Genomic DNA, 26,415 nt, shown 5'->3' with positions numbered 1-26,415 from the left:
TGGTGCCCGGCCGGAGTCGGGTCACCGTTTAGTGCAGTGGGGAGCTGATTAGCAGCCCCTAAGCTTTATTTTTTCTAAAGGACAAAGTTTTTTATTTTTACTTTGGATACTTCAGAGCTGCAGCGTCAGACTGTCCATAGGACGTCTAAGCTGCCACTCCGTCACCCCGCTGGCGCTGAGACGCCAGTACAGATCTGGGGATCTCAGCGGGACCCCAGAGTCTGTACTAGCCGGAATCTGCGGGCGCCCAGGACTGCTGCCGGATGCAGTCCTGTGCCTCCGGTCTCTGGGGACAGACCGGAGGCGCAGGCAGTGGCGACGGGCCCCCCATACCCCGTGTGTCCACTAGACCACCAGGGACTTAACGATCGGTGCAGGGACCGCGCGTCCCGGGGGTTAATAGCCGGCCGGGGGAGCAAGTCTTCCCTGTTACAGCGGCTCCTCACCTCAGCTCAGCGCGCCTTTCAGTATCTATAGTCTGGCGTCGCTGAGCTGCTTCCTCCGCGGGCCACGCTTCTTCTGAGGTCTCCAGCGGCCATTTTCTTGTGGTGCAGCAGAAATCTCTGGAGATGGCAGTGAGTCCAGTCCCCCTGCGTACCTCACCATCAGGTCAGTGTACACAGCGCTGTAGCCTTCCCAGACACTGAATCTGGGCAGTTGAATGCAGTGTAATAGTGCAGTATATTATATGACATGTTTATGTATATATGTATATATCTGCATTGTATGTGACTTATGCTAGTGCTGACTGTACTTTATTCTCTCACCTGTCAGTGTATATCTATCCCTTTTCCTTATCTGCCCTAATACATCTGTACTTGGGGTGGTTCTGAGACCTCACATTTATATACTTGTTAATATTTGTGAGGTTTGTCACATACGGTTGCGTGCTGCACGTTGCCATATTTTGAGTGGAACTGTGTGTTGCATACGCTGAAAATGGGTCCCTGCAGCTAATTTTTAGTATCAGTCAGGACCAGTATAGCGCTGCTTGATCACAAGATTGGTCAGATATGTCTGACCAGGAGATAGAGCGTTATACTGCACCCATTTTTACTATCCTGCAAGCCATGTGCTGCAGGTGTTAGTGTGGAGGATTTAACTCTTAAAGGGTTCTGTATGTGGCGTCATCGGGTGCCGGCCCCTTTCACGACCACCTTGGGCGGTTTGTTTTCTCGGGAGCCTCTCGCTTGCGGATCGCCGGGTGGGCCCCATTGTTGTACCTCACTTGGGGTTACTTCACCATACTGCCCTTTTTCATCTCAGGGTATCTCGCAGTTTCTTGCACTCTTCCCCTGTGACACAGACTATCGCTCCCTGCAGGGGGTTTTCGAGTATATGAATTCCCCCTGGTGTCACAATAGTCTGTCATGCCCCTTGCAGGGATTCCCACAGCCACCCTGGGTGGATGTCGTTTTTCTATGAAACGCAAATTGGCGTGGTTGACGCCCTGTGGTTACTTCCCAGTTGGCTCTGCGTGAACTGGATACTATTTTGGGCTCTTTCCCTCTTACACGGGGGGAAGCCTATTTCAGGTATTATTATCCCTGCTTTAGGGCTGGTAGCAGGTCCATTCTGGTTAGAGTGAATGTTGACCTGCACCTGTATCATACACCCTCAGTATTACGTGCCTTCTGGGTCCCTGTTGCTGACTAGCGGGTGGATCGCAGGGCGGGACTCTGGCTGTTGCCAGATATGAGGTATTACAACAGTGTTTGGTCTCCTGTCCCAAATTCCCTGAGGGTCATCATGAGCCCCTCCTGGGGTGGATGGGCGTGTTACTCGTCGGATTACAGACATTACTACGCATCCCATTCCTGCGTGGTCGGATTCTTCTGATCCGTAGGTGGTAACTCTGCCTGAAATCAGTATACTCGCTTTCAGGGCTTGTTACCCATCCTACCATGGCTATAGCATGGTTGGTTAATACTATTGCATACTGAGCTGATGTATTTGTAATGTTTTTCCCCTCCAACACGTCTGGGGTTCAAGTGTATTTGGTCGCTCACGTAATATATGCAGTTGTCATAGGTGGACATGCCTATATTGGATACCAGCTCCTAACTTTCAGAGTTCCGGCTGCGACGGTATCCTCCGTAATACCCTATGGCTGCGCTCTGGGAATGCAGAGGTGCAGATACCATCTATAGGGTAGATCTTGTTGGGTCCTGACCTTGACAGTGGCAGTACAAATTTCCCGCCTTCAGCTATGCCCACTACAGGGCCTCAGACTAAGTCTATTAAGTCTTTTTGTCCTCTGGGTCAGCCTAAAGATCTGTTTCTTCATAGACTGTCGGCCTTTACAAGGGCCGACATATCCAGTTCCGAGCAGGCCTGGACTGCCAGCCAATCCTGCTTCTGAACCTACGGATATATCGTCAGCCTGACGAGACAGGCCTACCACTGGGAGATGGCGATTTTCTCAGTTCGCCCGGTACTAGTGACAAATTGCCGCGGCTATGTGGGTAGGAGGGTACGCCCTCTCTTTGCTCAGGCGGCCTATTTCCATGTGATGGTACGCAGGCCCTTATTCAGACTCGAACAGGGCCTTACAAATCCAGAAAGCTATACAGTTGTTGCGGTAAGCGGAGCTAATTGGGCCATCCCCACTTTCTCAGCGAGGGACTGGTTGTTCTGCTTTCTTTCTGGTGCGGTGGCTGAGTGGTCCTCTTTGGCCTATTCTCTGTCTCAATTCCCTGAACCAGTTCCTAAAGCTACCTGGGCTCAGGAGGCAATCCCTATGCTCCATCATACTATGTTTGGAACCTGGGGACTTTATGGTTACACTGGATATACAGGACGCGTGCCTACGGGTACTTATAGAGATCTTGCCTCAGCATGGACTGAGGTTTGCTGTATCACAGCACTTACGATTTTTCGGGCTCTGCCTGTTGGGACTGTCCTCAGCCCCACAGAGGTTTACCAGCGTTTTGGATTTTCTGGCAGTTCTTCTGTTCAGTATATCCCAATGCTCCTGTACCAGGATGGCCTCCTGCTCTTAGCAGGATCACCGGGGTACTTTACAGCCGGGTCAGGTTGACTGTGGCTTCTTCAGGGTGCAGACGTTTAATCAATGGGGAAAAAGTCCTCCCTGCATCCCTTTCTGGATATTCTTCACCTAGGAGCCCTGCTGGATTCTCAGAATCTGAGAATTCTTCTGGCGTAAGACGGCATCTCCACTCTTCCATTAGGAGTACATGGATGTCTGCGCAGTCGACATATGTCTTTACACTCTGGGATGCATGGTCCACTATTCAGTGTCTGCCTTTGGAAGGGTGGAATGGGCTTAGTTCCATTCCAGGCCTTTCCATAATTGGCTTATCTCCAGATGGAACAAGTTTTTTCTGTCTGCTCACTGTTCAAACGATGATGCTCTCCCCGGAGGCAAGACGGTCCCTTTTCGGGTGACTATGGCCATCTCGTCCTGGGTATTCTTTGCTAAGGACAGTGTCTGGTTCGCATCCATTTCAGTGCAGTTGGATGTCTGTCGATTCCACCCTGTCAATTAACTTGTTGGAACTTTAGCCTGTCTTGGGCCTTCACTCTGGCATAGCCCTTGTTTCCCGGTGAACCTGAAAAAGTTCAGTCTGACAGGGTCAGAACAGTGGCTTCCTTTTTAGCAATACTGTTCGTTGGGTGGCAATGTCAGGTATGTCGTACATTCGGACATTGTATGAGGGTCTCCTCCCGACCATCTCGACAGTGTTCATTTCAGGTGCTCTCCATTGGGAAGCGGGAGTCCTCAGCCGTCACGACGTGCATCCCGGGGACTAGTCTCTTCCCCAAGAGAGGTTTCATCCTGAAGTAACCCTCATGGCCTTCTGATTCTATCACACTATAGTGTTACAGTCCAACTCTGGGGATTCTGAAGCAACCTTCAGTGACTCTTTGTCGGTGAAGTGGTTCTTCCAATTTGTGTACCTGTCTTCTCCGGTCTCCATTCTTCCTCGAGGGAAGTGTTTCAATCGAGACGGAGATGCTTTCCTGCTGGTGGCTCCTGATTGCCCCAGATGTCAGGGGTACTTGGTTTTTCGGAGTCTCTCCATCGATACTCCATTCCTGATGCTACACTGCCCAGACCTGTTGTCTCAGGTTCCTGGGGTTTGCCTTGGACCTGGGTCGTTTGTCTTTGACTGCGTCCCTACAGTGGTCTTACGGCTTCCCTGGCTTTGTCATTGTTGGAATGATTAGAGCACATGGATCAGCTTTTGCTGGGACCTACCACAAACTGTGGCAGCCATAATTCTTATGGTATACCTGTCGATACGATCCTCTGGTGTCCAGGATTTCCAGATATTCTGGCATTCCTTCCGGCTGGCTTGGGTTTCACCCTCGGCCTGGCCTTCCTGACAGTGCGGATCTCTACACTGTCAGTATGATTAAGATATGGAATTGCTCCGCTCTGGTATCCAGTTCATCCTTTGGCGTGTTTTCTGGATTATGCCTCCATTTGTCCTCCCTAGGGACTCCTTGGGAGTTAGTAGTGGTTCTTAGTTAACTCCGGGGAAAGTTAATGGAACCGCGGGTTGTGATAGCCATTACATGGTCTATTGCTTTGGCTTTCTCTCTTTCTCTCAGGGAGTTTATATCAACCAGGTGAGTGTCGGGATTGGGAGTGTTCTCATGTGGCTCCCTCTTCTGGAGGGCATCTTGTCAGGGTGTGAGTTGCTCTCACCCTGTGTTTCTTCTTAGTGATTTTTAGGTTCCATATTATTCTGGAACTTATGGTGCGGCCATTCAGTCCCCAGTCCTCTAGGCTGGTGTGGCCTCATTCACTGTGGTCCGGCCTCTGTGGATTTATGTGATCCGTTCAAGTTCCTGACGGAAATCGGACTCCTTGTTGGTGGTCTGAGATTTCTGGTTTTAACAGGAAAGGATGGCCGGCCTGTGGCCAAATGTTGGCTGGACGGCCTTGTATGTCGTCTTCAGGGGCCTACACATGGGTAGGCCTTTCTGTTGCTTGTTTTTCCTCGGGCCATGTAACCCTCGTGGGTGGCTCGCGGTGGCGCATTGGCTGTTTTGCCTTGCTAGGTGGCCACGTGGTCTTCTGTCCACACCTTTTTAAGGTTCTGGGCATTGGTTTCCTTTGCCTCTCAGGATGCTTCCTTTTTGGCGGCGGATTCTCCTCTCAGCACAGGAGCGTCCCCTCCCTTGGTTGAACTGCTTTGGGACATCCCCAAGGTCAACCCTGTGGATCCCCTATGGACCCTGAAGTAGAAAACAAGAGATATGGTAAGAACTTACCTTTGTTATCTCTGTTTCTACGAAGTCCATAGGGTCCACAGGGCGCCCGCCCTGACGCACCTGGCTTCAAATGGGCTGTGTGGCTGGTCACCGGTTTTCTGTCTCCCATTTCTGTGAGTATGGTTATCGAGTGTTCCAGTTTTCTCTCTTTTTCTCTCCTCCTCCGGCCTTTGGCTACTTACAAACTGAGGTGCCTCTGGCTGGGGGGTGGGGTTATAGGGAGAGTGGACCCAAGTGCATCCTGAGAGCTAAAAGCTTTAACTGCGTGGTGCCCGGATTTGGTTCCCAACCTATACCCCAAGGTCAACCCTGTGGACCCTATGGACTTCGTAGAAACAGAGATAACAAAGGTAAGTTCTTACCATATCTCTTGTTATTTTTATCCTTAATTTCGGACATCGTTATTATTGAAGTTATGGATCTTTCCTGTCTTTTATTTTGTATATTAAAATTGCATATTATACTGTGACCATTCTAGTTTAATTTTTAAGTGGTTAGATACAGCCATAAACTTTTAAATAGACTATAGGCATTTGATAATCCTTTTTTCATATTCTGTTGCCTGAAGTTTGATACTTTACCCCCTGTGGGCAGCACCTGAGGTTGGAACTACATATTTGATTGGTTATACATACAGGTGTGGGTGTGCCTTATTTTTGACCTTAGGCTGATCATTTTGAAGCAGCGCATTAATGTTCTCTATACATGTCTTTCTATAACACAATGAAAGTGACCAGGCAGGAGGTATCTGGGTGCAGGCCGCCATTGGTATCTGGGTGCAGGCCGCCATTGGTATCTGGGTGCAGGCCGCCATTGGTATCTGGGTGCAGGCCGCCATTGGTATCTGGGTGCAGGCCGCCATTGGCATCTGGGTGCAGGCCGCCATTGGCATCTGGGTGCAGGCCGCCATTGGCATCTGGGTGCAGGCCGCCATTGGCATCTGGGTGCAGGCCGCCATTGGCATCTGGGTGCAGGCCGCCATTGGCATCTGGGTGCAGGCCGCCATTGGCATCTGGGTGCAGGCCGCCATTGGCATCTGGGTGCAGGCCGCCATTGGCATCTGGGTGCAGGCCGCCATTGGCATCTGGGTGCAGGCCGCCATTGGCATCTGGGTGCAGGCCGCCATTGGCATCTGGGTGCAGGCCGCCATTGGCATCTGGGTGCAGGCCGCCATTGGCTTCTGGGTGCAGGCCGCCATTGGCTTCTGGGTGCAGGCCGCCATTGGCTTCTGGGTGCAGGCCGCCATTGGCTTCTGGGTGCAGGCCGCCATTGGCATCTGAGAGGTAGTCGGGTTCGCAGGCTCAGAATGCCAGTGACTTGTATACAAAACACACTATTGTATTAAAACTGAAAGCATGATTCTCCCCAACAACCACAACCACCCCCTTCCCCCCCAAAAGTACACCAATTTGTCATCGCGGCTCCATGAAAGCGTTAAATTCTTGTATCTAAATTGCAGTCTAAAAGAAAAGTTCCAGGAAGGATAGTACCCAGTCCTGTCTGATCTGTCATCCCCATTCCCTCAAGAACACAAACCTCAGCTCACTGTAAGAACTGCAGATATAATACAGTGCATGGGAGAGGCTGGTACTGCAGGCATTGTAAATACTGTGCTAACAGGAAAGTACCCAGACAGCACAGGATGGCAATAAGCATAATCACTCAGACGTCTGCCCTCCTCTTCTTCCCCGACATCTGCTGCTGGTCTATATGTACACTTTCCTGCACTCACCTCCTTCCCCGACATCTGCTGCCGATCTGTATATACACTTTCCTGCCCTCCCCTCCTTCCCCGACATCTGCTGCTGGTCTATATGTACACTTTCCTGCACTCACCTCCTTCCCCGACATCTGCTGCCGATCTGTATATACACTTTCCTGCCCTCCCCTCCTTCCCCGACATCTGCTGCCGATCTATATGTACACTTTCCTGCACTCCCCTCGTTCCCCGACATCTGCTGCCGATCTATCTGTACGCTTTCCTGCACTCACCTCCTTCCCCCGACATCTGCTGCCGATCTATATGTACACTTTCCTGCACTCACCTCGTTCGCCGACATCTGCTGCCGATCTGTATGTACGCTTTCCTGCACTCCCCTCGTTCGCCGACATCTGCTGCCAATCTATATGTACACTTTCCTGCACTCCCCTCGTTCCCCGACATCTGCTGCCGATCTGTATGTACACTTTCCTGCACTCAACCTCCTTCCCCCGACATCTGCTGCCGATCTATATGTACACTTTCCTGCACTCACCTCCTTCCCCGACATCTGCTGCCGATCTGTATGTACACTTTCCTGCACTCACCTCCTTCCCCGACATCTGGTGCCGATCTATATGTACACTTTCCTGCACTCACCTCCTTCCCCCGACATCTGCTGCCGATCTATATGTACGCTTTCCTGCACTCCCCTCCTTCCCCCGACATCTGCTGCCGATCTATATGTACGCTTTCCTGCACTCCCTCCTTCCCCCGACATCTGCTGCCGATCTATATGTACGCTTTCCTGCACTTCCCTCGTTCGCCGACATCTGCTGCCGATCTGTATGTATGCTTTCCTGCACTCCCCTCGTTCGCCGACATCTGCTGCCGATCTATATGTACACTTTCCTGTACCCTCCTTCCCCGACATCTGCTGCCGATCTGTATGTACACTTTCCTGTACTCCCCTCCTTCCCCGACATCTGCTGCCGATCTATGTGTACACTTTCCTGCACTCCCCTCCTTCCCCCGACATCTGCTGCCGATCTACATGTACCCTTTCTACTTCATGGTCCATAGGGGGTCCACAGGGTTGACCTTGGGGGTATAGCTGGGTCTGGATCCACGGGCACCACGCAGTTAAAGCTTTGCTGCTCCCAGGATGCACTTGGGTCCATCCTCCTCTATGCCCCGCCCCCGAGCCACAGCACCTCAGTTTTAGTTGGTGCCCGGCCGGAGTCGGGTCACCCTGCGCAGTGGGGCTGCATAAGCAGCCCCTAAGCTTTATTTAAAAAAAAAAAAAAGATTTTATTTTATTTTTACTGTCTTCAGAGCGGCAGCATCAGACTGACCATCTGGACGTCCACGCTGCCTCTCCAACAGCCCCGCTGGCGCTGTGACGCCGGTACTGATCCGGGGATTGCAGCGGGACCCCGGAGTCAGTGCTAGCATGGCTTCGGGAGCTCCCACCGACTGCTGCCGGACTCAAGGGGCCAGGTAAGCCGCGTGCAGCAGTCTTCATGCCGCCGGTCTCTGGGGACAGACCGGCGGCGCTAATAGCGGCGGCGGGCTCCCCCACTATGTGGCATACCCCGCGTGTCTGCTGACCTCCAGGGTGTAAGACCGGCGGGGGACCGGCTTCCCTGGGGGTTTTTATACTAGCAGGGGAGGCAGCCTTCCCTGCTTCAGTGCTCCTCCCCTCAGCCCAGCGCGCCTTCTCTCATGTGTGCTGGCGTCGCTGGGCTGTTATCTCCTGGCCACTCCTCCTCAGAGCTCTCCGGCGGCCATCTTCAGGCAGCATCGCAGAGCTCCCAGTGGACCAGTCCCCCTGCGTACCTCTCCCCTGATCAGGACAGTGTTCGCAGCGCTATAGCCCTCCCAGACACTGAATCTGGGAGGGTGATTGTAGCGGAAGGTGCAGTGAGTATATCTTCCTGCATGGTATGTGACTATTGCTAGTGCTGCCTGTCTGTGCTTATTTCTACTTACTGTCAGCTTATACCTATCCCTTTCCTTCTCCTACGGCCCGCAGGTGCGTGGGGGAGGGGTGTTCTTTCTGTGTAACCTCACTTATATAAATCTACGTTTTTGTGAGGTCCGTCACATACTGCGGTGTGCTCCTCAGTACCATATTGTGGGCTGTTTGGGTTGCATACTTGGGAGTGCGTGGGTGTTATACGCCTTACCTCGTTTCGGTGAGACACTTTTATTGCAAAAAAGTTTCTCATGTCTGATGAGGAGAATGAGCACTCCGTGGCTCCTGTGTTTGTTTCCTGCCGATGCTGTTCGGCAGGAGTTGACGGGGCGGATTTGTCTCAGGACGGTCTGTGTGGGCGGTGCCAGTTGGTACCTGGACTTTCTAAACCCCCGGTGGCGCAGGATCCTCCGTGGGCGATGTTTACGCAAGTGCTGGCGTTGATCGCGGACCGACTTGCGGTCCCGACTGCAGCCCCTTCTAGGGCGTTGCCCCAGCCTACAATCCCCCCTTCCCCGGGTGTGACGCGTCTGGTACAGTCTCCTCCCGGGTCTCAGACTGTGGGTCCTTATGCGGGTTTGCCGGTATACGTGCAATCCCCCACGGTGCCACAGCAGTCGATGGTACCTTTTCAGGGCTATCCTCAGGCAGTACCCCCGCCTTGGGTGGACGTCCTCTCCAGCTCTGTTCAGAGCCTGGCGGCTTCGTCATCGGCTTTTCAATCTATGTTGCACAGTGATTTGCCCCCTCGGGTGTCCAAGCGTTCCGTTTCGGCTTCACTGGCGGCTCAGTTCACGGACACGGACGTGTCTTCGGATGACGGGGACATCCATGAAGACTCTGACTCGGATGCCGGGGCCCAGGAGGTGGAGGCTAAGTCTTCCATTAATGTGCCGGCATTGGTTAGGACGGTGCGGGCCATCCTTCACATTGAGGAGGATGTGCCGGCCCCCAGGTCAAAGTACCCAAATTTTAAAAAGGATAAGTATCTTCGACTGTTTTTCCCCTGTCCGATCAGTTGACGGATCATATGGCAGGGGCCTGGCAGTTGCCCAGCAAGAGGTTCCAACCGCAGAAGCGGTTGGCTTCGATCTATCCGTTTCCGGAGGCTCATTGCAGGAAGTGGGAAACTCCTCCCGCGGTGGATTCCCACGTTACTCGCTTAATTAAAAGCGCTACGCTGCCTTTGCCGTCAATCTCCTCCCTGAAAGATCCCACGGACAGGAAGGTGTAGACTTGTTTGAAGTCTATCTACTCTCTCTCGCGGGCGGTGGCCCGTCCGTCCATGGCCATCTCTTGGGTGACTAAGGCCATCGAGAGCTGGGCCAATGCTTTGGAGGATATCTTTCCGGAAGATGCTCCGGAGATCCAGAGAGCGTTGATAGGTCAAATGAGGGATGCGGCTTCCTACATTGGGGAAGCATCGTTAGATGCAAGCCTGCTGACCTCTCCGGTGTCGGCTGCAGCTGTGTCGGTGAGTCGGTCCTTGTGGCTGAGGTCTTGGAGAGTTGACGCTGACTCCAAAAAGGGGCTGGAGGCCTTACCTTTTAATGGGGAGTTGCTGTTTGGTCCAGACTTGGACAAAATTGTGGACACTCTGGCTAAATCTACATCAGCCTTCCTCCCTTCGGCTTCTGCACCTACCAAGGTTCGGAGCTCTGTTTTTCGGTCCTTTCGTGTTCAGGGCAAGGCCAAAGGTCAGTCCTTCCCGAGGCAGTCGACAACCAAGGCCGCTTCTAAGCCCAAGAAACAGGCCTGGAGTGCCAGGCGCCCTTCTTCCAAGCAGGAAGATAAACCTTCTGCCTGATGGGACGGGCCTCCCTCTGTGGGGACCCCAGAGTGGGAGGTCGACTTCTTCTATTTGCCCAGTGCTGGCGCAATACCACCACGGATGCCTGGGTTCGAGAAGTGGTCTCCCAGGGGTACGCCCTGTCTTTTCGGCACAGACCGCCCCACCAGTTTTTCTGCACGAGTCTTTCTCAGGATACGACCAAGTCCTTACAGATTCAGGAAGCTATAGAGTCCTTGCTGACAGCAGGGGTCATTGTTCCCGTTCCTCAATTACAACGAGGGACGGGGTACTGTTCTTCTCTGTTTCTGGTGCAGAAACCCAATGGTTCTCATCGCCCTATCCTCAACTTGAAGTCTCTGAACAAATTCCTCAGAGTTCCCAAGTTCAGGATGGAAACGTTACGTTCCATCATTCTGGCGATGGAACCGGGGGATTACATGGTGTCCCTGGATATCCAGGACGCCTACCTCCATGTTCCGATAGCACCTTCGCACCAGCGGTATCTGAGGTTCGCTATCCTTCAACACCATTATCAGTTCCGGGCGCTACCCTTTGGTCTCTCCACGGCACCGAGGGTGTTCACGAAGATTATGGCGGTCATGGCCGCACATCTTCGGAACCAGAATGTACGGCTGCTGCCGTATCTGGACGACCTCCTGTTGCTGGCGAGCTCCCCGGAGGTACTGCTTCAACATCTCCACCTGACGATCGCTTGCCTGCAAGCGCACGGGTGGCTGATAAATTGGAAAAAGTCCCCCCTGATTCCATCTCAGCGGATGGTTCATTTGGGAGCCCTGCTGGATTCTCGTCAGCAAAGGATCTTCCTGACCCCGGAGAAGGTCTCCTCCCTGCAGCTGAGGATACACAGTTGCCTGAGCAGTTGCCGCCTGTCGGTCCATTCGGCTATGAGAGTTCTGGGCTCCATGGTGTCGACATTCGACATGGTGGAATTAGCCCAGTTCCATTCCCGGCCCCTGCAGGGGCTGGTTCTATCGGAATGGAACGGGTTACCTCACCGGATCCGCTCTCAGTTGCTGGTGTTGTCCAGCTCAGGACGGATGCCAGTCTTCGTGGTTGGGGGGCAGTGACCGGCTCGTTGTCACTTCAGGGTCGTTGGTCTGCGGAAGAAGCTCTTCTTCCCATCAACATTCTGGAACTGCGGGCAGTATACCGGGCCCTGCCGTCATCCGGTCCGGCTCTTCACAGAAGGGCGGTTCAGGTGCAGTCCGACAACGCCACCACGGTGGCGTATATCAACCACCAAGGAGGAACTCGCAGTCGGGCAGCGATGTCGGAGGTGTCTCGCTTCCTTGCTTGGGCGGAGTGTCACATTCCAGCGATCTCGGCAGTCTTCATTCCCGGAGTCCTCAATTGGGAGACGCAGGCGCCAGTCTGGTAGACGCGCTGTCGGTGAAATGGACGTTTCACCTGGCGTATCGGTTTCCTCCGATATCCTTACTTCCTCGGGTTCTGCGGAAATTCAAGCAGGACGGCGGCACGCTCGTGCTGGTGGCTCCGGCGTGGCTCAGACGTCCTTGGTACTCCGATCTGAGGTGTCTCTCCATTGACGCTCCGTACCTTCTTCCTCAGCGTCGGGACCTGCCTTTACCCGGATCTGGGTCGGCTGTCTTTGACGGCGTGGCTCTTGAGACAGCCGTCTTGAGGTCTCGGGGTTTCTCCAGTTCGGTTATTGGTACCATGCTCAGGGCACGCAAGCCTGCTTCAGCACGGATTTATCACAGGGTGTGGCACACTTACTTTCAGTGGTGAGTCCAGACATTATGATCCTCAGGTGTTCCGAGTTTCTAGGATCTTGGAATTTCTTCAATCAGGATTGGACTTTGCTTACGCCTTGCATCTCTGAAGGTTCAAGTGTCAGCTTTGTCCGTGTGGTTTCAACGGCGGATTGCAATACTGCCAGATGTTCACACCTTTTTCCAAGGTGTTCTCAGGATCCAGCCTCCCTTTGTGCCTCCTGTGGCTCCTTGGGACTTGGCAGTGGTTCTGCGGGTCCTGCAGGGTCCTCCGTTTGAGCCTCTTGAGTCGGTGGAGCTCAAGTGGCCGACGTTCAAGACCGTTTTTCTCCTGGCAATTGCTTCTGCCAGGAGGGTGTCAGAGTTGGGGGCACTTTCCTGTCGCCCCCCTTTTCTGATTTTTCACCAGGATAGAGTGGTGCTCCGCACTCGTCCTGAGTTTTTGCCCAAAGTGGTTTCCAAGTTCCACATTAATCAGGAGCTTGTTGTGCCAGCTTTTCAGTCACCTGATCTTTCCGCTGGTGAGGCTTCCTTAGATGTAGTCCGGGCACTTAGAATCTACGTGGACCGGACTGCTTCGGTTAGGAAGTCGGATTCTTTGTTTGTCCTCTTCGGTTTTCACAAGAGGGGTTGGCCTGCAAACAAGCAGACGTTAGCCCGTTGGCTTCGTTCAGTTATTTGTGAGGCTTATGCACAGGAGGGTTTACCTGTGCCAGCCTCTGTTAAGGCTCATTCCACTCGTTCTGTGGGTCCCTCTTGGGCTGCTAGACGTGGCGCCTCCGCTGTTCAGCTGTGTAGGACGGCCACTTGGTCTTCCATTCAAATGTTTTTGAGGTTCTATGCGTTTGACACCTTCGCCTCTCAGGATGCATCCTTCAGGCGCCGGGTACTCTTTTCAGCACAGGAGCGTCCCCGCCCTTAGTTGAACTGCTTTGGGACATCCCCAAGGTCAACCCTGTGGACCCCCTATGGACCCTGAAGTAGAAAACAAGAGCTATGGTAAGAACTTACCTTTGTTATCTCTGTTTCTACGAAGTCCATAGGGTCCACAGGGCGCCCGCCCTGACGCACCTGGCTTCATATGGTCTGTGTGGCTGGTCACCGGTTTTCCGTCTCCCATTTCTGTGAGTATGGTTTCTTGTGTGTTCCAGTCTTCCTTCTCTCTGTTTAGTCTCCTCCTCCGGCCATGGCTGCTTACCAACTGAGGTGCTGTGGCCGGGGGTGGGGTATAGAGGAGGACGGACCCAAGTGCATCCTGGGAGCAGCAAAGCTTTAACTGCGTGGTGCCCGTGGATCGAGATCCAGCTATACCCCCAAGGTCAACCCTGTGGACCCTATGGACTTCGTAGAAACAGAGATAACAAAGGTAAGTTCTTAGCATATCTCGTTTTCCTGCACACTCCTCCTTCCCCGACACCTGCTGCCGATTTATATGTACACTTTCCTGTACTATACATCCTCCATGGCAACCGGGAGGATATAGAAGATCTAGAGGCGAGCAGCCTCCTGCCTACACTTACATCTAATGCCGCGTACACCCTTGACGATATTTTGAACGATAACGAAATCGTTCACAATATCGGCCAGTGTGTATGTGAAAAACGACCAGCAATGAGCGCTCCCGCTGGTCGTTTGCGATATCACCAGTTGGCTGTCCATGCCCAAGCCCAATCTGGGGATATCGTGAGCGATACCATGCTACTGAATGCAGCATGGTCCCGCTCCCTCCCCCCCGCCATCGTCCATTGCTGGTCGGCATCTGCTTCTCCCAGTGCCCTATCACCACCACCAGGAGCAGCTGCTCCCAGTCCCCCATCACCGCCACTACGTACCGCTACTCCCAGTCCCCCATCACCACCTCTTTGTACCACTACACCCAGTCCTCCCATCACCACCTGGTACCGCTACTCCCAGTCCCACATCGCCATCTGGTATTGCTACTCCCAGTCCCCACTCACCACCACTAGGTACCGCTACTCCAAGTCCCCCATCATCACCACCACTAGGTACTGCTACTCCCAGTCCCCCATCATCACCACCACTAGGTACTGCTACTCCCAGTCCCCCATCATCACCACCACTAGGTACTGCTACTCCCAGTCCCCAACATCACCACCACTAGGTGCCGCTACACCCACTCCCCCATCACCACCTCCTGGTACCGCTACTCCCAGTCCCCCCATCACCACCTCCTGGTACCGCTACTCCCTGTCCCCCCATCACCACCTCCTGGTACCGCTACTCCCTGTCCCCCCATCACCACCTCCTGGTACCGCTACTCCCTGTCCCCCCATCACCACCTCCTGGTACCGCTACTCCCAGTCCCCCCATCACCACCTCCTGGTACCGCTACTCCCTGTACTGGTTACTGTGGTCACCGTGCAGCAGCACCACCTGGTTGGTATCGGTTAATTCCCCGCTGGCCTCTTACTGTAGGCCAGTACTGTACTTGGTAGCAGGCAGAGGGCCTGAGCTTGGAAACACTGGGCTCAGTCTCAGGGCAGATGTGGTCTTAAAGCAAAATTATACTTGTTTTAGCTCCAAATGTCTTGAAAAAGTAGAGTATTAGTCCTAGGTATGAATAATGCACACAGCGTACAGATGCTGCTCCTCCCTGATGGCCAGTGCCGGCATATACACAATATTCAGCTTCAGCACACCATAAAGCAGGGCTAGAGTCCATCCTTCTGTCCCTGTAACCAATAATATTAACAAATCTGGATGTTTTTACAAATAGTCACTTTTATGATCGGGAAGTGAAATATTCCCAATTTGGAGTTCAACCCATTGTCATCCTAGAATACTCCAAAATATGGGAGTACCCCTGGAGTGCATTAAAGGGAATGGAGGTGTTTGGAGCCTTCTGCTAAGGCCGGATCATTACCGTATGACGTCCTTTAACGATAAAGTGCGCAGTGAACACATTTGTATATTCTCTGTACATATTTTACACTACGTATGAATTCTAATACATGCTCACCTACTTGTATATTGCACGTTGTCTACACCAGTAGTTCCAAATCTGGGTGTCATGGCACCCTGGGGTGCTGCAGGGCACTTGCAGGGATGCCACTGGTTGATGGACCAGGACCAAATTAAATTATTTATGGTCCATGTGATAGGCAAAACCGGCACTGGTGGCTGCCAACCATGACAGACGCACAAACCGGTCACCACCACATACCTGAATGCCAGGTGAGCAATTTACTTAATTTTTATAGTTTTTAAGAATTTGACCAATAAAAACCATTTGTCCTTAGGGGGTGCTGCTTCTCCAGGGTGCCGCGATGGTAACTACTGGTTTACACTCAGTACTGGGATTTACGCCTTTGGTGCTGCAAACACCTGTGCATACATCATTCCGTCCTCAGTCCAGGACAGGCGCATTGTGCCAATATGTTCTCTATGGCACCGCAGCCTGGAACGTGTGAGTAGTTGGAGCCATGTTAGCTGCCTGGTTCGGTTCCACGGCTCGAGTCCTATTGTCTTTCAGGCTCTATGAAATTCCTAATTGTTCAGTATTCTGATCGTGAACCAGTAACATCTAAACTGGGTCCATTTATCAATGATGGGTCACCTAACGCTGAGACTAATAGGTCTGGTCCGCTGAGGTGTCCTGGCCTCCATGACGCACAAGCTTGTTATAACCTGCATGCACTGTTACATACTAAGAAATGCTGTAACCAGTAACTGAGTATAAAAGGTGATACGTTCCTTATCTCCATGTTACAGGACAGTAACAATCTGCTGACCGGAGGGCAGGATAAGCTGCTGCGCATTTATGACCTCAGCAAACCGGAAGCCGGTAGGTTGCCCGTTCCCCCGAGGTATATGTGGCTTCTGTTTTATACTTACTGACCCATGCAGCACATGGTCATCCAACCAATGGTAACAGCAGACACTAGTAAGTGAAGCAATGTCCACACAGTAATTGCCTGATTTGCAGCTAACAGTGAGGAATGGCACCAGTAGGCCCATTATTGGTGGGAAACTACAAACAGATGATTATGGATTCTGCAACCAAACCTAACACTTTGTGGTGCCCAGCAGTTACACATGGCACATTCCCTCCCCAGCATAATTCAGTGCAGAGACCGACAACCCATGACAGAGCAAGCTAATATTCCCTACACCCAGGGCAGAACATTCTATTCTACAGCAACCACTACACCCAGGGCAGAACATTCTATTCTACAGCAACCACTACACCCAGGGCAGAACATCTACAGCAACCACTACACCCAGGGCAGAACATTCTATTCTACAGCAACCACTACACCCAGGGCAGAACATTCTATTCTACAGCAACCACTACACCCAGGGCAGAACATTCTATTCTACAGCAACCACTACACCCAGGGCAGAACATTCTATTCTACAGCAACCACTACACCCAGGGCAGAACATTCTATTCTACAGCAACCACTACACCCAGGGCAGAACATTCTAATCCTCATCTATCCCAACACGACACAAAGCAAACCGTTGTGATCCACAGCAACACCTAGGGCAAATTTTACCAAACCATAGACTAGCAACGCAGCTGTCCTAGATATACTCTGTTGTCCCTGTCCATTAATTTGTGGTTTCCTACTCCTGTGAATAGCCACAGGCCACGCAATTTGAGGATTAACAATGGTCAGAAAAGATCCCCAAAAACATGATGGTTTTTTACAACCACACCATCTGTCTGGCTCCATTGATCAAGTGATGGCGATATATTCATTAGTCATTGTGTTTACTATAAAGCATGCACCTGTGTGATGAAGGTTCTTCTCACAATGGGAGTATTTGGCAGAGTTTATCCTTCCTCTGCTGTACAGACCATTTGGTGCCGCTTCACATAGCGGCATCCGGGGATAGATGGGTGAAGGGTGCAACCCTTATGTCTGGTGTCTCATGTATGCTTGGTGGTGGGGTGCAATTGTGTGTATAGCGCAATGCATAGCAGAATCATCCTGCATGAGTATCTATCAGAGTTGACTGGTTCAAGCCAAGCTGTGACTTCTTAGGCAATCCCCCTGATAGTCCACATTCTTGTTGCTTGTGGTCTTTATTTGAGTGAGCTGAACCAATACATTAAATTTACACACAACTGAGAAATAAGCAGGGTAAAGCAGATCAGAGGTAGTAAATCTGCCTAGTATCAGTTAATACTCCACATAATCCTCCCCTAACAATCCTATAGGACAGGAGAAAACCCCAACTAACATTCTAAGTTTTTAAGGGTAAACAACTCCCAACACATCAGAGAGGCACTACACAGAGAGGCACTACACGGTTTAATCTCCTTCGCGTTTATTTAAATTCAAAACCTTCAGTCCTACTAAGATGAGTGGAAGGAAGACACACACACACAAATAAAAAAAAAAAAAAATATATATATATATAATATATATATATATATATATATATATATATATATATGTGATCTGTCATCTATCTGGGTCTGAACCATTGTGCCTGCTATAATCAGTATGTAGTGTGGTGGGAGGCGTAGTGAATGTAGGTGTCCCTCCTCACCCCTTCTAGATTTGCTGGCTCAGGAGTAAGTGAATATAATAATAAATGTGTCCATTATTCATCTTCCTAGATCCGGAACAGATTGGCGGTCACACATCTGCCATTAAGAAGGCTTTGTGGTACAACGATGACCGGCAAATAATTTCTGCAGCTGATGACAAAACAGTCCGGTAAGAAATGGTACATATGCAGTACTAGGAGAACACAGACTTACTAATGGCGTGATTACTAGGCAGGCAGCAGTATGATGCAGCTCTGAGTAATGACTACTAGGCAGGCAGCAGTATGATGCAGCTCTGAGTAATGACTACTAGGCAGGCAGCGGTATGATGCAGCTCTGAGTAATGACTACTAGGCAGGCAGCAGTATGATGCAGCTCTGAGTAATGACTACTAGGCAGGCAGCAGTATGATGCAGCTCTGAGTAATGACTACTAGGCAGGCAGCAGTATGATGCAGCTCTGAGTAATGACTACTAGGCAGGCAGCAGTATGATGCAGCTCTGAGTAATGACTACTAGGCAGGCAGCAGTATGATGCAGCTCTGAGTAATGACTACTAGGCAGGCAGCAGTATGATGCAGCTCTGAGTAATGACTACTAGGCAGGCAGCAGTATGATGCAGCTCTGAGTAATGACTACTAGGCAGAGGCAGCAGTATGATGCAGCTCTGAGTAATGACTACTAGGCAGGCAGCAGTATGATGCAGCTCTGAGTAATGACTACTAGGCAGGCAGCGGTATGATGCAGCTCTGAGTAATGACTACTAGGCAGGCAGCAGTATGATGCAGCTCTGAGTAATGACTACTAGGCAGGCAGCGGTATGATGCAGCTCTGAGTAATGACTACTAGGTAGGCAGCAGTATGATGCAGCTCTGAGTAATGACTACTAGGCAGGCAGCGGTATGATGCAGCTCTGAGTAATGACTACTAGGCAGGCAGCGGTATGATGCAGCTCTGAGTAATGACTACTAGGCAGGCAGCGGTATGATGCAGCTCTGAGTAATGACTACTAGGCAGGCAGCGGTATGATGCAGCTCTGAGTAATGACTACTAGGCAGGCAGCAGTATGATGCAGCTCTGAGTAATGACTACTAGGCAGGCAGCGGTATGATGCAGCTCTGAGTAATGACTACTAGGCAGGCAGCAGTATGATACAGCTGAGTAATGACTACTAGGCACCCTGCAGTATTGTGTGGCACCAGGTAATGATTACCAGGAAGGCTGTAGTAGTGTGCCACAAGGACGAGTTGTAGACAGGCAGCTGTATGGTGTGGCACCAGGTAACAAGTAGTGGGCACCCTGCAGTATTGTGGGGCACCAGGTAACGGGTAGTGGGCACCCTGCAGTATTGTGCGGCACTAGGTAATGAGTAATGGGCGCCCTGTGGTATTGTGTGGCACCAGGTAATGAGTAGTAGGCACCCTGTAGTATTGTGTGGCACCAGGTAATGAGTAATGGGCACCCTGTAGTATTGTGTGGCACCAGGTAATGAGTACTAGGCACCCTGCAGTATTGTGTGGCACCAGGTAATGAGTACTCGGCACCCTGTAGTATTGTGTGGCACCAGGTAATGAGTACTAGGCACCCTGCAGTATTGTGTGGCACCAGGTAATGAGTACTAGGCACCCTGCAGTATTGTGTGGCACCAGGTAATGAGTACTCGGCACGCTGTAGTATTGTGTGGCACCCGGTAATGAGTAGTGGGCACCCTGTAGTATTGTGTGGCACCAGGTAATGAGTAATGGGCACCCTGTAGTATTGTGTGGCACCAGGTAATGAGTACTGGGCACCCTGCAGTGTTGTGTGGCACCAGGTAATGAGTAGTGGGCATCCTGCAGTGTTATGTGGCACCAGGTAATGAGTACTAGGCACGCTGTAGTATTGTGTGGCACCAGGTAATGAGTACTAGGCACCCTGCTGTATTGTGTGGCACCAGGTAATGAGTACTCGGCACGCTGTAGTATTGTGTGGCACCAGGTAATGAGTAGTAGGCACCCTGCAGTATTGTGTGGCACCAGGTAATGAGTACTCGGCACCCTGCAGTATTGTGTGGCACCAGGTAATGAGTACTCGGCACCCTGTAGTATTGTGTGGCACCAGGTAATGAGTACTAGGCACCCTGCAGTATTGTGTGGCACCAGGTAATGAGTACTAGGCACCCTGCAGTATTGTGTGGCACCAGGTAATGAGTACTCGGCACGCTGTAGTATTGTGTGGCACCCGGTAATGAGTAGTGGGCACCCTGTAGTATTGTGTGGCACCAGGTAATGAGTAATGGGCACCCTGTAGTATTGTGTGGCACCAGGTAATGAGTACTGGGCACCCTGCAGTGTTGTGTGGCACCAGGTAATGAGTAGTGGGCATCCTGCAGTGTTATGTGGCACCAGGTAATGAGTACTAGGCACGCTGTAGTATTGTGTGGCACCAGGTAATGAGTACTAGGCACCCTGCTGTATTGTGTGGCACCAGGTAATGAGTACTCGGCACGCTGTAGTATTGTGTGGCACCAGGTAATGAGTAGTAGGCATGCTGTAGTACTTGGAAGGGTAGCTGTTGCAGTGATTTGTTATGGGGCTCAGCTATTTGTAGCTATGGGGAGCACAGAACATTATTACTGATTCCTCTGTGTCTCCAGGCTGTGGGACAGAGCCAGCATGACGGAGGTGAAGTCCTTGACCTTCAGCCTATCGGTTAGCAGCATGGAGTATATTCCAGACGGGGAGACTCTGCTGATCACCTATGGGAGGACGATCGCCCTCTATGACACCGCCAGGTACATACAGCCCCAGTCCCTGAGTATTTGCGCTATTCTTCTCTCTGTCATGGACAGAAATGCTGAGTGATAAATGTTTCTTTTCAGTCTTGATCTGATCAAATCTTTCGAGGCTCCGGCCCCCATTAACTCTGCGTCGCTCCATCCGGAGAAGGAATGTATCGTGGCTGGAGGGGATGACTTCAAGCTGTATAAATACGATTACACCACTGGGGAAGAACTGGGTGAGTCCTCACAGCTGACCTCTTACTTCCAGGGTTGTCATTGGGAAAAGCACATGACTGTTCCCCACTTAAAACTTTTCTTTTTATTTATTAATACCAATTTGAGTACTGTTACTCAGTTACTGACATAAGGGGGTATTCAATTAGACGCAAAATCGGCAGTTTTCGCCATCGTTGGCGAAATCGGTTGTCCGATTGGCCGATATCGTGGCCGAGAACAGTCAACTTTGCGGCCGATTTCACCAACGACGCCGAAAAACATACGGTTTTCGCCTAAAACTCAAGAAAACTTTTCCCCACCCTAGGGCAGGCGAAAAAATTGCCAAAATCCCTATTTTTGGGTAAAAATGTGGGGATTTCTTACAGAACACTTAGGACAGCCCCCCTAATGATACTTTAGCGGAAAAATAAAGCGTAAGTTGCGCAATTTGTTGAAAAACGACCGCTGAAATTTTGTTCAAAATTTTTTTTTCCACGAAAAATGCGTTTACCGTATTGGAGCTGGTATTTCAGAGGGCTATAAGGATGCGCCAATTGTTTTAAACATCGCGCGTGGCTGGCGCAGGCAAATTTTTATAATTGCTAAAAAACCGCCTGCACCAGCCACATGCGATGTTTAGAACACTTCACGCATCCTTATGGCACTCCGAAATACCAGACCCAATATGGTAAACGCATTTTTCATGGAAAAAAAAAAATTCCGAAATTTCAGCTGTCGTTTTGCACCAAATTATCATTAGGGGGGCTGTCCCAAGTGTTCTGTAAGAAATCCCCACATTTTTACCCAAAAATAGGGATTTTGCATTTTTTGACGCCTGATTTGGGATGGAGAAAACTTTTCTCCAGTTTTTTTTTTTTCTCCAATTGCGTTTTCGTCGCTAATTGAATACGGCCCATAGTCTGCAATAACGTTTCATCTGCTAGAATCCTACAAAGGGCACTTTGGGCCGGTACACTGTGTGCGCTTCAGTCCTGATGGGGAACTTTATGCCAGTGGCTCGGAAGACGGCACCTTAAGACTGTGGCAGACAGCGGTGGGGAAGACGTACGGCCTGTGGAAGTGCGTCCTGCCAGGTAACGTTCTTCCATATTCTGTAATACTGTGATAGAGGATAACGCCGGATATTTACTGCATGGGGGGTATGGGAGCACTGCGCACGTTTCCATTAGACAGATACCACCCTGTATCTTTACTGCACTCTATTAGATATATCTGGGGGGCGTAATATGTCCTTTTCTGTCCAATTCTCATCTCTGCCTAATTCTATCTGCATTCCAGCAAAAAATACTGCGCTTAACCCTAATGCTAATCACTTAATTCATTTACCCTGATCCAAGATGTGCGTGTGATGGGGGCACATGCTAATCACTTAATTCATTTACCCTGATCCAAGATGTGCGTGTGATGGGGGCACATGGTAATCACTTCATTCATTTACCCTGATCCAAGATGTGCGTACATGGTAATCACTTCATTCATTTACCCTGATCCAAGATGTGTGTGTGATGGGGCACATGGTAATCACTTCATTCATTTACCCTGATCCAAGATGTGCGTACATGGTAATCACTTCATTCATTTACCCTGATCCAAGATGTGCGTGTGATTGGGGCACATGATAATCACTTCATTCATTTACCCTGATCCAAGATGTGCGTGTGATGGAGGCACATGGTAATCACTTCATTCATTTACCGTGATCCAAGATGTGCGTGTGATGGAGGCACATGGTAATCACTTCATTCATTTACCGTGATCCAAGATGTGCGTGTGATGGGGGCACATGGTAATCACTTCATTCATTTACCCTGATCCAAGATGTGCGTGTGATGGGGGCACATGGTAATCACTTCATTCATTTACCCTGATCCAAGATGTGCGTGTGATGGGGGCACATGGTAATCACTTCATTCATTTACCCTGATCCAAGATGTGCGTGTGATTGGGGCACATGATAATCACTTCATTCATTTACCCTGATCCAAGATGTGCGTGTGATGGAGGCACATGGTAATCACTTCATTCATTTACCCTGATCCAAGATGTGCGTGTGATGGGGGCACATGGTAATCACTTCATTCATTTACCCTGATCCAAGATGTGCGTGTGATGGGGGCACATGGTAATCACTTCATTCATTTACCCTGATCCAAGATGTGCGTGTGATGGGGGCACATGGTAATCACTTCATTCATTTACCCTGATCCAAGATGTGCGTGTGATGGGGGCACATGGTAATCACTTCATTCATTTACCCTGATCCAAGATGTGCGTGTGATGGGGGCACATGGTAATCACTTCATTCATTTACCCTGATCCAAGATGTGCGTGTGATTGGGGCACATGATAATCACTTCATTCATTTACCCTGATCCAAGATGTGCGTGTGATGGAGGCACATGGTAATCACTTCATTCATTTACCCTGATCCAAGATGTGCGTGTGATGGGGGCACATGGTAATCACTTCATTCATTTACCCTGATCCAAGATGTGCGTGTGATGGGGGCACATGGTAATCACTTCATTCATTTACCCTGATCCAAGATGTGCGTACATGGTAATCACTTCATTCATTTACCCTGATCCAAGATGTACGTGTGATGGGGGCACATGGTAATCACTTCATTCATTTACCCTGATCCAAGATGTGCGTGTGATGGGGGCACATGGTAATCACTTCATTCATTTACCCTGATCCAAGATGTGCGTGTGATGGGGGCACATAATAATCACTTCATTCATTTACCCTGATCCAAGATGTGCGTGTGATGGGGGCACATGGTAATCACTTCATTCATTTACCCTGATCCAAGATGTGCGTGTGATGGAGGCACATGGTAATCACTTCATTCATTTACCCTGATCCAAGATGTGCGTGTGATGGAGGCACATGGTAATCACTTCATTCATTTACCCTGATCCAAGATGTGCGTGTGATGGAGGCACATGGTAATCACTTCATTCATTTACCCTGATCCAAGATGTGCGTGTGATGGAGGCACATGGTAATCACTTCATTCATTTACCCTGATCCAAGATCTGCGTGTGATGGGGGCACATGGTAATCACTTCATTCATTTACCCTGATCCAAGATGTGCGTGTGATGGGGGCACATGGTAATTACTTATTATGGTTTCCACAGTAATCAGTTACTAACAGTCTTTACATCCTTCATAGCTTAGTGCATGAGCAACTAAACGCCTCTGCCTACATGGGAATGGGTGTAGCTGGCACCATTGGGGAAAGGCGCATGTGGGCTAAGTGATCTGTGTATGTGAGATGAGACTGCAGTGATCCCGTGTGACTGCACCAGGTATGGGGCTGCAGTGATCCCGTGTGACTGCACCAGGTATGGGGCTGCAGTGATCCTGTGTGACTGCACCAGGTATGGGGCTGCAGTGATCCCGTGTGACTGCACCAGGTATGGGGCTGCAGTGATCCCGTGTGACTGCACCAGGTATGGGGCTGCAGTGATCCCGTGTGACTGCACCAGGTATGGGGCTGCAGTGATCCCGTGTGACTGCACCAGGTATGGGGCTGCAGTGATCCCGTGTGGCCTGCACCAGGTATGGGGCTGCAGTGATCCCGTGTGGCCTGCACCAGGTATGGGGCTGCAGTGATCCCGTGTGGCCTGCACCAGGTATGGGGCTGCAGTGATCCCGTGTGGCCTGCACCAGGTATGGGGCTGCAGTGATCCCGTGTGGCCTGCACCAGGTATGGGGCTGCAGTGATCCCGTGTGGCCTGCACCAGGTATGGGGCTGCAGTGATCCCGTGTGGCCTGCACCAGGTATGGGGCTGCAGTGATCCCGTGTGGCCTGCACCAGGTATGGGGCTGCAGTGATCCCGTGTGGCCTGCACCAGGTATGGGGCTGCAGTGATCCCGTGTGGCCTGCACCAGGTATGGGGCTGCAGTGATCCCGTGTGGCCTGCACCAGGTATGGGGCTGCAGTGATCCCGTGTGGCCTGCACCAGGTATGGGGCTGCAGTGATCCCGTGTGGCCTGCACCAGGTATGGACATGGGCATTATAGCCGGGGGGACCACGTGAATGTAAAGCAGCACTTCCCATATCACCATGTTATAGTATGTGTATTTGTTTTGGCAGAAGAGCTTATCTCTGAAAATTCCGATGCCATCTACAGCGTGACTTCTGAGACTAAGGCCTGAATAGTGCGATCTTCAACTGATGTCATGAAACGCGCAGACATTGAGACTCAGCAAATGTCTTCCCGGAGTGCGACCTACAGCAACCAGCGCAGCGTCTGGGATGGAGCGGATCGGAGGCGACCTGGCAGCTCTTGTTGTGAAGGGACACAAGGGTGGTTCCAGTGATGTGTTTAACTGTCGGAGATGGAAAAAATGTCCTTATTCTTTTATGGGGGAGTATGTATATATATATTTCGGTATTAGTTGCATTTATTACTCCCCAGCCTGACCACTTTGTTACATTATAACCGGCTTCTCCACATTGCGGAATGTATTTCAGTTCTATGAATAAACTCTACAAAGATGGTCTGCTCATGTCTGAAGGGAAAGCGAGCGCTCGCCATATAAACGACGTCACCCAGGAGTTGTGAAATACGTATTTATTGTGTAGTTTAATCAATTAGCAATAACTGTTATATCACTATATTGTTGGAAGTTACGGCTCATACACACTTGATGATATCGATCACGGAGCATATCATCAAGTCAGGGCTGGACAAATGCTGGTGGCCATGGCGACTAAGATTCTAGTCCTGGTGACCAAGCTTTGCAAGGGTCCTTCCCCCCCCCACCGCAGGGAAACTTCATGTGCCGGGCGCCTGCTGAAATTTTACCAGCGGGCGCCTGGCTTCCCCACGGGCAATATTATAGGGGGCGTACTACTGGGGGCACTATTACAGGGGGCTTACTACTATTGGGGGCACTATTACAGGGGGCATACTACAGGGGGGCGCACTATTACAGGAGGCGTACTACTGGGGGCACTATTACAGGGGGCGTACTACTGGGGGCACTATTACAGGGGGCTTACTACTATTGGGGGCACTATTACAGGGGGCATACTACAGGGGGGCGCACTATTACAGGAGGCGTACTACTGGGGGCACTATTACAGGGGGCGTACTACTGGGGGCACTATTACAGGGGGCTTACTACTATTGGGGGCACTATTACAGGGGGCATACTACAGGGGGGCGCACTATTACAGGAGGCGTACTACTGGGGGCACTATTACATTGGGCGTACTGCTGGGGGCACTATTACAGGGGGCGTACTACTGGGGGAGCACTATTACAGGGGGCTTACTACTGGGGGGGCACTATTACAGGGGGCTTACTACTATTGGGGGCACTATTACAGGGGGCGTACTACAGGGGGGGCACTATTACAGGGGGCGTACTACAGGGGGGGCACTATTACAGGGGGCGTACTGCTGGG

At 50.9% G+C, this 26,415-nt stretch overlaps 1 protein-coding gene across 1 annotated transcript in view; it reads left to right on the top strand.

Annotated features, from left to right (window-relative positions):
- STRAP (serine/threonine kinase receptor associated protein) overlaps positions 1–25,502 on the top strand; it is a 65,789-nt gene extending 40,287 nt beyond the window's left edge. Inside the window, exons 4-9 of the mRNA XM_088457289.1 lie at positions 16,200–16,272; positions 18,061–18,160; positions 20,626–20,763; positions 20,851–20,987; positions 21,912–22,061; positions 25,097–25,502. Coding sequence (XP_088313415.1) covers positions 16,200–16,272; positions 18,061–18,160; positions 20,626–20,763; positions 20,851–20,987; positions 21,912–22,061; positions 25,097–25,158 — 660 coding nt within the window. The 3' untranslated portion in view covers positions 25,159–25,502. The remainder of the gene's footprint in view (positions 1–16,199; positions 16,273–18,060; positions 18,161–20,625; positions 20,764–20,850; positions 20,988–21,911; positions 22,062–25,096) is intronic.
- The last annotated feature ends 913 nt before the right edge of the window (positions 25,503–26,415 follow it).

Source organism: Taudactylus pleione, unplaced genomic scaffold (assembly GCF_031769625.1).
Source record: "Taudactylus pleione unplaced genomic scaffold, aTauple2 ptg000754l, whole genome shotgun sequence".
Lineage (NCBI taxonomy): Eukaryota > Metazoa > Chordata > Amphibia > Anura > Myobatrachidae > Taudactylus > Taudactylus pleione.
Note: the sequence above shows the minus strand (reverse complement) of the source record. Positions and strands in the feature narration are given on the sequence as shown.